At 31.8% G+C, this 10,207-nt stretch overlaps 1 protein-coding gene across 23 annotated transcripts in view; it reads left to right on the top strand.

The window, feature by feature from the left end:
- Positions 1-9,826, top strand: part of RBM26 (RNA binding motif protein 26) — a 107,754-nt gene extending 97,928 nt beyond the window's left edge. For 13 of the 23 annotated variants that reach the window (XM_072622149.1, XM_072622153.1, XM_072622148.1 and 10 more), the window contains one exon: positions 48-9,826. In XM_072622149.1, coding sequence (XP_072478250.1) covers positions 48-137 — 90 coding nt within the window. In that variant the 3' untranslated portion in view covers positions 138-9,826. The remainder of the gene's footprint in view (positions 1-47) is intronic. The other 10 variants (XR_011969935.1, XR_011969934.1, XR_011969937.1 and 7 more) reach the window with 10 other exon arrangements.
- Positions 9,827-10,207: the final 381 nt, after the last annotated feature.

The raw sequence follows: 10,207 nt of genomic DNA on the forward strand, positions 1-10,207 counted from the left end.
TCCCACTTTTTATTTTGGTAAGTTCCTAAATACATTTTAACCTAAAGTTTCAGGAAGAGTCTTTGGTGGATGACTCATTGCTTCAAGATGATGATGAAGAGGAAGAGGACAATGAATCTCGTTCTTGGAGAAGATGATTTGACTCATCATTGGTCTGCAAATGCTAGGACTCTACCTGTGTTTCATTAGTATTACCTAATGTACTTTTACATATTTGTAAAAACAATTTTTGGTAAAATGTGATGAAGATGGATTTCAAAAATAGACTAAAGAGAAGAAACTACCTTCTGATCCTGTATTTTGAAAGATTGCTGTTTGAGTTTTATTTCAGTAAACAATTGCTAAAGACATCACACTAGAAACATATGCAATGTTTTTATTACATACTTCTACTGAGCGTTACAGAATTCTTTGGGTTCTTTGTAATTTAATGAATAGGTCTGAAAAATATATGACCAATACTTGTTATAACTTAGAGAATTTTTGTTTTATTCCAAAGTATCAAATGGATTTGCATTAAAAATCTTAAATGAATGTTTCCAAAAATGAATAGATAACATAGTACTAAAGTCTCCAAGTTATGTATTCATAATATTGCATAGTAGTATGCTTAGGCTTTACTATGTACTAGCCTTTTGTTTAACTTGTGTATGTATTTTACAAATGGGTTTTAATGATAACGGTGTATGACTGCTTTGCATATAAATCCTTATGACTTTAAGATGTTTGAAAAAAATAAAGTGGAATGGTCTCTTTAAAAAAAAAGAAAAAGAAAAAAGCAATAACCAAAAAAAAAAAAAAACCAAGGCAATGTTCCCTAATTTAAAAAAAAAAGAAAAAGAAAAGAAAAGAAAAAAAACTAAAATAAAAAAGACCATTCCAAATGGTGACCACCCCTTTCCCCCAGTACTCACAAAAAGAGCTATAATCACTAATTTATTCATAACAGTAGTTTAATGGTACCTTCACAATAATGTGCAATCTGATGCCTAAAATATATACCACTTCAGTTTGGTTTGATCCTTTAAATTTTCAACAGATGTCATAAAATTTAAAAAAAACTTTAAAAACAGACTGATTAGTTTGGAACCACACTTCAAGTAGACCTAATTTGATGAATAAGAAAAACCATCAGATTACTTTTTGGATATATGAAAGAAAACTTGACCATGTGAAGATATATGAATAAAGAAATGTACTATAAATTAGTACTTAGGAAAACATGTTTGGTAAGTACACCAACCTCAAATTTTTATAGTGTACATTTGTTGTACCTTTGTAAACTTCCTTGACTTTTACAAAATCTTTACTTCAGAACAATCTTTGTGGAGACATAATGAATCCAATTATCAGAATTTGTATAGTATGACCTTAAAGGAGAAAATGTTAATACATTTATTTCCTTTTAGTGATTTAAGTATTCCCTCTTTCCCCTAAACTGAGATTCTTTCATTTTCAGAATGTTTTTTGGCTCTTGGCCATTTGAGGAGGTTACTTCTCAAGAAATTTATTCATTAAAAAAGATTTTTATAAGAAACGGAAAAGTTGCCATCCCATCTGTCCTAAGATCCATTGATGCCTACCGTGAATGTCATTCTGTATATTTCACTTCCTCTTTATTATGCTGAGGAAGTCACCCTAGGTTCTCAAAGTCTGTCTTTTGTTTGATGACCGACATAGCTAAGATCAGAAAGGTTCATCCCCAGAATGTTGGCTACCAAGCAATAATTTTTTTTTTCAAGCATAGTCAACTCAGATTAACTGTTTACTATTAAGTCACAGAGATGTTGTAATTGGCATTGGTGGAAATAATACCCACACCATTGAAAATTTCTAGTCTTCAAAGCATTTTACATAAGGCATTTTAACACCAGTTTTAGAATTATGTGCCAGTTGCTCTCTTTTCCTCTCTCCCACCTTTTCCTGACTCACCTCAGCTCTTTTCCCACCATGCATCCCATTTGTACACTGCAATAGAAGTCGTTATGTTATTTGGTTAATGGTGATATTTAGCTGAACATTTTGACTTCAGATTTCATATGCTAACTTTAAATTTCAATTAGTTTGATATTTCTTCCTAGACTTTCATTCATATATATACATATATGTGTGTGCGTATATATATGTATATAGACACACACATATATATATACATATATATGTATATGTACACATGTATATATTATGCGTTTAGCTCTGTGGTATAGTTATATACTTAACATTGTTATCTAGTGTATGCTTGTGCTATTCTGGTTCATTAGGTAAGTGTGTTCTTTTTTCTTTTTCTTTTTCTTTTTTTTTTTTAATTTTAGTAGTCATGAAAGATGCCAAATTGACAGAGGTACAAGTTCCTTCTCTTTGCACCAAACAGGTACTACAGCAAAAATAAGTCTTTTAGCTTTAAAAGCCAGTTAATTATCCCGAGTGATTTTTGGCTTTAAGAATTTTTGGTTAGTGGTTTTTGTGTTTATTTATGTAAACTATTGAGAAAATACTAGTTTTCTCGGTCTAAAATCATGTACTAACTTAAAGTTTATAAGTGCTTTGTATCTTCTTGCTTTGAGTTCAGTGATCAGTAAGGTTTGAAGGTTGTATAAAGAATCAAAAGATTTATTTAAGTTATTTAACTTACTTGAGCTTCAGTTTTCTTGATTCTCCCTTGGGCATAATAACTTAGAACTCATAGATTTGTTGGCCAAGGTCATATGAAATGTGCGTAAATGTGTTTTTAACTGTAGGTAGTAATTTAAAGGAGACCTGTTATGAAGATTTTTATTTTAATGGATGAATGGATAGAGTGAATGAGTAATATAGTGCATGTCAGTTCTGGACCTCAGAAATCATATCCTACAGTTTCATTCCTGTACCCCTTCATTCAGTGCATGAGAGTTCTGGATTTTACTTTAAAGTAGTACTAATGTGGTAGGAATATTGTTAGATACTTGTGAATCTTTCCCTCAAGTCATACCATGTTACAGTATGTCTCTGTTTTGAAGATTTTTACATTCATAGAAATATTGATGAAAAATTGGTTTTCTAGTATGTCTCCCTAACTTTAGTGAGAAGTACATTGAAACAGTCCTAGAAATTGTCATGAGGTGACTATACAATCACCATTTATACTATTATGTATTTTATGACCATTAATAATCAAAAAGTTCTTGAAAACAAACTATGAAATCTTTTTTAGAGGGATTTGGGGGTTCATGTTGGCTTATCTTCAGAAGAATCATTTTCAGAAGAAACAAATAAAGGTCTTAAAACTTGCATAACATCTCTTGACATAATCTTTAGAAAAAACTTCTTTAAGAGCTTTCTAAAATGATCCACATTTTTATATTGATTTAAAGTTTACACTTTCTTCATGACTCTATAATGTAGGTAGTAAAAGTATTACGATTTGAACTATCTATAAAATTTGCAGTACACCTACAGAATATAGGTTAGTACTGACTTAACTATTGCTCCCCAAAGTAAGTAAAATATCATAGTCTTTAGGCTGTTTAGACCCAGTAACCTTAGTCTTTCCCTGTATCATATACTACTCAAAACTATGTGTTTGTGACCCTACAGAGTTTGCAGCAAATTCTTTGTATTATGCTCTTGTATGTAGCCTGCTGTCTATGGTTGCACTGATATGGATGAACCTCCACAGATACAGGTGGCAGCTCATCCGTGCCCAGCCATGTTGTGAAACTTCTGTGCATTTTCTTTTATGAGTTCTTCACACATAAAAGTAATGGGCCTGGGAGCTTTTGTGCATTTTTTCCTGACATAGGTAATCTCTAGAGCACTTGGGAGTGATTCCTTAATCTGACTTCATGACTACATGACCATCTCTTTTGCTTTTATGTTTGCCTAGTGACATCCTTTACTCAAGTTCTTTAAAGGTTTTTATTTCCTGTAGGTAGTAGCATGCTTACACTTACCATATAACCTCTTTATTGCTCTTTGTGTGATTATAGCCACTACTATTGTATAATACATTATAGTTTTAGTTTGAGAGATGTGTGTGTGTATGTGTGTGTATATATACATATATATGTATATGTATGTGTGTGTGTATATATATATATATTTGAATCTTATACCTCAGTCCCCTGTGAGGTAGGTAATTTATTATACCCATTTTAAAGTTGATTGAAATGAAACTTATAGATTCATTTGCCTAAGATCATATGACTATAGAAATGGAACAAGCCTTGAATCCCATGACTTTTGACTCCTGACTCAGAAGCCAGTGTTCTCTATTGTAACAGTAGGGTTTGCTGCTATGAGTTTATGAATATTAAAAATGATGGTAGGAATGTAAAAGAAGTTATAATTTGAGGTGATTGCAAAGGATTTCAACCCATTCTTTACTGGGAAATATATTTGAAAGATTAGTTGAAGTTACCTCGTAATAATTGGTTGTAACACTTGATATTTTTATTTTATATCCATTTTTTTCATTTTCTCTAAAACAATAATAGAAGTAATACACTTTTGAAAAGCAGTTGTAATAATAATAGTAATAATTTATTTATAGTGGTTTACAGTTTACAAATTGCTTCTTTCCTAGCAACTTTGGAGTATACAGCCCTAATAGTATTCTCCCTTTACAAATAAGCAAACAGGCATTCAACTTAAATGACTTAAACACATTTCCTGAGTTAGTCTGAAAGTTTCCTGATTTCAAGTTTGCTTTTTTCTCCATTACCATGTTGTTACATCTTGATTAAATATTTGTTGCCTTCCACATCAAAAAAATAATTTAATAATTATATATCTAATAACATTTTTCTGAGAATGGGAGATTGCTATTACTGTTGAAAGGAAAACCTTTCTGATTTCTAGATGATGTTTCATCATATTAAGAGTTACGTTGGATCTTGTTAAAATGAAATTTTCTATTATCAGAAATTCAGATAAAATATTCTTTTCAGTTTTATTCTGAATAATTATAGTGACTTAGATGTTGTTTGTCATAATGTTATGATTTCCTAGCATATTACAGAAGCTTCATCCATCCCCTTATTGCCAAAAGCTTATCTGAGACGTTGAATAAAGGAAAGAGTTGATTTAAAAATAAATTCTGGCTAACTACCAGTTAATTCATGGTTCCTTCTTCCCCTTCCTAAGATGTAACAGTCTTATGTTGACAGTAAGACAGTTATTTGCAACTTGATTTATATGAAACTATCCGCCCTCCCTTGGCTCCTTCCCCTTCTATCTTAACCCCGTAACATTACAGAAGCATGTTGAATCAATACGTAACCCCATAAATCATGTATTTTCCTGTGTAGACTAGTTTGGGAATGTAAACAAAGACCTGCAGAAAATCTTGAGTTTTTTGTATTGATACAAGCAAGCAGCTCTTGAAAGTACTATGATATAAATGCATATGATCTGAATCAACATGACCAAGGGCCCTAATTTAAGAAAAGAACCATCCTTATAAACAAATAGAAATTGTAGTTACTATTTTGATAAATAACTTCTTTGCAATTCATTGATTTTTTTTATGCTTGCTTTGATTTGTCCCCAGACTCTATTGTATCTTAGAGAATTTATTTTTCCCATTCTAATCAGTTCTTTCTTTCTGCATTTATCCTATTTTCATAAATTCACTTATTATATTTCTCTTTGGTTTTCTGACTACTCTTCTGTTTTGTCTTTCCTGGACAGGTTTTTATTTTATACAATATATAAGCAATAAGAGTAATTTTATTGAGCACCTGCTATCATGAAAAATTCATTTTTATCATTAGTCAACATGCATACATACATTTTGAAATGCACTTTGAGAATTTTTGAGTGATTTCCTCTAATTTGAATGGAGATGAGATTACTTATCAAAACTTAAAGAAAGAAGTAATTCATTGAGTGACATAGTCAGTCCCCAAAAAGAATTCAGACTAGAAGGATGGATTGAATTTATTTTTGAAATCAAATAAGGATTAATGTAAAGCCTCACATTTAGGTTTTTAAAAATGCACAGAATGGGAAGATATGACTAGAAAGTAATCCATGTGGAAGAAGCTTGGGAATTTTAGTTGGCTACATGTGCAGTATGCTTGGGTTTAATGTAACTTTTCTTAGTCTATTTTAGAAGTAAGATCTGGAATCGGTGAGGTTACAAGTCAACATTACTTAGCACTGATGATCCCACATTTAGAGTATTACATAGTTATGACCACTTCATTTTAAAGAGGGTCTTTGACAAACTGGAGTGTTTCCAGAGGAGAGTGACTGAAATCATCAGGGCTTTTTAAACCTTAAAGTGCTAAATAAATGTGAGTTATTAATACTCTTATCAAGGGGGCTGTTTCATAGAGCTGGGTATATTTACCTAGAGAAGAGAAATTAAGAGTATAGTCTCCAAATATTCGAAAAACTAATGTGGCATAGGGTCTGTTGGGTTTATTCAGTAGACAAAACCTGGACCAATTAGTAGAATTTAAGAGAAGCAGGCAGATTGTGGTTTATATGAATAACTTTCTTTTAATTAGAACTTTCTAAAAATGGGGTGAGCTGTTTTATAAAGCTGCTTTCAAGCATAGCTTGAATGGTTATTTGTCAAGGATGTAGAGGTGATTCATTCATGTAATTGGTAGGAAATTGTATTAAATGTATTTCTAAAGTAATTTTTACTTAAAAGATTCTGTGACATGGATTTTAGCATTTTGTTTGGCTTGCTGCCAAGCATTTTGTTGATTAGAATGTTAATTTTGTTACATTTTTAAAAATTTAGGTCTACCCACTCTTCCATATTTCTTACCTCTTCTACATAACATTAGCTAGATTTTTAAAAATTTGAATTTTAATATAACATTTTAGTGTACTGTCTTTTGTCATTGAAACTTATGTCTTTTGCATTATGATGCAATGAGAGTTTTAAAACTACCTTTGCCCCAAGTAATTCTCTTTATCCTAACCTTTGTTTAGTTTGCATCATGGTTTTGGTTGGATTTTTGCAATTATTTTTCATATAAACCTATATAAGGAGTTTTTAAGGATTTTCCGTTTCTGGATTGATTAATTGTTTTCTCTTTCTCCAGCAGAATTCTATCAACATTGGCCGAACTTTAGCTTAGAGGCTTCATTAGCAAGAACTTGTTCCTGTCTGGAAGAAGACCATTATTATTACATGATGTGATACCATTGTATGCTTTGTCTCCTGTTAACTTGAATTCATGTTTGGTTTCGGTGCATAGTAGCTTTAGTTCTTTGGTAGTATGAAAGGCAGCAACTGTTCATCCCCTGAATTGGTGTCTGAAGTTTTATCTTTGAGTAACAGTCTCTCCATTTGGGTATTTGTGTTCTTCCTTTTAAAGTCAGGCTGCTAAAAATTGCAGACACATAAGGGAAAACTTTTAACTTGAAGTTTCTTAGCATCAAATATGTTAAATGTCAGTCAAGTTGAAAAGAACTTTGTTTATGAAGTATGTCAACAAAGCCATTCTTGTTTTCTGAGCATTTGGGAATTATGAAAATCAAAATAGCTTCAAGTGGCAGTTGCTGTGGAATTGGTTTGGATTTTAAGTTTCCTCTGTTTAATGGGATCTGTTTCTGGAAATAGGGTAGTGACTATCAGCTATCAAGATTTTGTTTAATAACTTTACAAATTCTTCTAAAAGTGCCAAAATGGCTTACCTGGACAATTGTTTCTGAGTCATTAATCTTTCAGAACAGAGAGGAACTTCACTGGCGTTTCAAGGGACATGTTTTAACCTGGGGATTCATAAATATTTTGAAGTGTCAGATTAGCATCTGTGCATTTGAGGGATTTTCATTAAAGACTGAATTGCAACAGACACCAAGTGAAATAATTTTTTTTTAAAGATTACATGGTTTTAATATAATTTGGGGTTTTGTTAGATTAAAGTAAAAGGAATGCAATAAACTTGCATAAAATCTCATTGAAAAGGCTTAACCTCAGAGTGTTTTTAGAGTATATCTTTTGAATAGTGATCCTGGGTAAATATGTTTATAAATATGTTAAAGGACAAAGCTGCACGTATCAGGATGACAGAGACAAAAATGAAATGATTTCCTAATTCCTTTTACCATGCTGTTTCCTAATTCACTTGCTACACAACGACTGCTTAGGAAAACACTCAGGTTTTTTGTCTTATTGCCTAATTTAAAAGATGCATAAATAAAGAAAATAAGAATTTTGAAAACGTTTGTCATACTATGGGCAAGTTCTTAATACTGATTTGCAGTAGTGGAAAATGTGATATACTTAGGTTAAGAGACTAATAAATAAAGTGCCTATTTTAGATGGCCATCAAGTGAATATTAATTATAGCCATTGACTTAGCCTACGTTGGTGAATCAGCAGAGAGTCCGTAACTCACAGAGTACTTATGCAGTTTAGGCAAGAGAGCTGGTGCTTTAGAGTTTTATTCTAAACAAAAATTTGGACACAGCCAGGAACGAGATACTTCTGATTGTTCGCTTGCCGTTTCATTTTGGGCTTTTGAGCTGGGAATTTTTTCATTATGATCAGTGTTTTTTGTTACTAATAGATCACTAGTTTTAGCTATATCTGATTATTGAAAAGCAGCAATATTGTCAAAGGATGAGGGTTTGCTTTTATCAATATAGTTCAACAGGATTCTCATAAAACTGTAGATAACTGCACAGAATCACTTGATTGAAGTATTTCATCTCCACATGACTAAGTCATAGAAGTCTTTTTTATCTTAAAGAAATTTAATGTGTTTATACTTTTAGCTGCTGTAGCTATGCTGTGTATTTCTGTTTACATTTTTACATAATGAGTGCTGACAAAATACAGAAATGCAGACTTCTGAATAACTACTGTCTTGATAATTATTAGTCCACAAGTGAGGCTTCTACACAAATGTCTGAACAATTTTGTTGGTGCTACATACAGCCTTCCAGCATCTGCTTTTGACTCAAATTCTGTCATTTATTTCAGCATGCTCTTTGATCCTGTTAAAACAGTATTTTATATAACTACTCAGTTTGTAAATTGGGTAAAGTGTTCAGCCTTCTGAATACCCAATAAAAGTACAAATGTAATAATGCAAAATGACAGGAGATTTTTTGTTTTTCATTGTGTTTATCCCTTCTCAAAGAAAGATTTTAGTTTGTCATGAGATCCTGTGTTAAATTTTCTAAGAGGTGTAAAGTTTTAATTCCAAACAGGATAATATTTCCGTGCCTGAACTTCCTTACAGTAAATTAGTAGTAATGTTTATTTTTTCCCCAAACTGTTGTGTAACATAACATTCTATGCAGTTACTAGTTCATGCAGTAGTAGTTCTTGAGTACATATTTTTAAAAACTGATGGGTGTAAGAAATTCTTGATATTTTTTTTTTAAGAATTCTCAATTCAAAAACTTGCAAAGAATGTTTCCATAAACTATTCTTAGGGATCAGTAGAACATTATAGATCTTAAACTTAATGGTTTTCATAATCCTAAACTGTAGTATATTAAAATATTTGACACATTTTCCCCTGCTTTTTGTTTAATAAAGTCCCAATTCAGTTTCTGTGGATTGATGAATTCTGTACTCATGAATGTCCCATTTCAAGAAAGTCTCCTGGCACGGGAAAACATTCCCTACTCTTAACTGGTTAAGCTGTACCAGCTTTTTTTGTTTTTTTTCGGGGGGGGGGGTAGTGGAAGGGAGAAAGAGTTGTGATAAAAACTTGAACTCGAATACTAATATTATTTGCTTGAAATACAGTATTACATATTTGTGTCAATGTTTTTGTTATTTATAGCTGATTTGTTTTGCTTGTTAAATATTCATGTTCGTTATTTTTATATTTTGAGAATTTTTGAAATAAAATTTTCCTGAAAACAATTCTTTAATGAAATTTTTCCCCTTCCCCAGTGCTGCCGCGTGGTGACTATTTTTAGCAACTCCAAATGACTAGGCAAAGAAAGATTTAAAAAAATTAGGTCCTGGTAAGATACAGATAGTCCCCATCTCTCTGGACCTTCATACGCTATTTTCTCTGCCCTTATTTGAGTAACATCACTTTTACTTTTTCAGTGTGGGAAATGAGCCAACATTTCTTCCAATCCTCTCTGCTTTTCATGTGATGCATATTCATGCTCCCTCCTTTTCCTTTTTAACTGCTTACAGATCATGTAATTCCCCCTTAGGTAGTATTTTTCACACATATGTAGACATCTAACTTTTTTCCAACTTAACCTCCCTCAGAAAATTCCTCCTTATCCC

Source organism: Notamacropus eugenii, chromosome 6 (genome assembly GCF_028372415.1).
Source record: "Notamacropus eugenii isolate mMacEug1 chromosome 6, mMacEug1.pri_v2, whole genome shotgun sequence".
NCBI classification, from domain to species: domain Eukaryota; kingdom Metazoa; phylum Chordata; class Mammalia; order Diprotodontia; family Macropodidae; genus Notamacropus; species Notamacropus eugenii.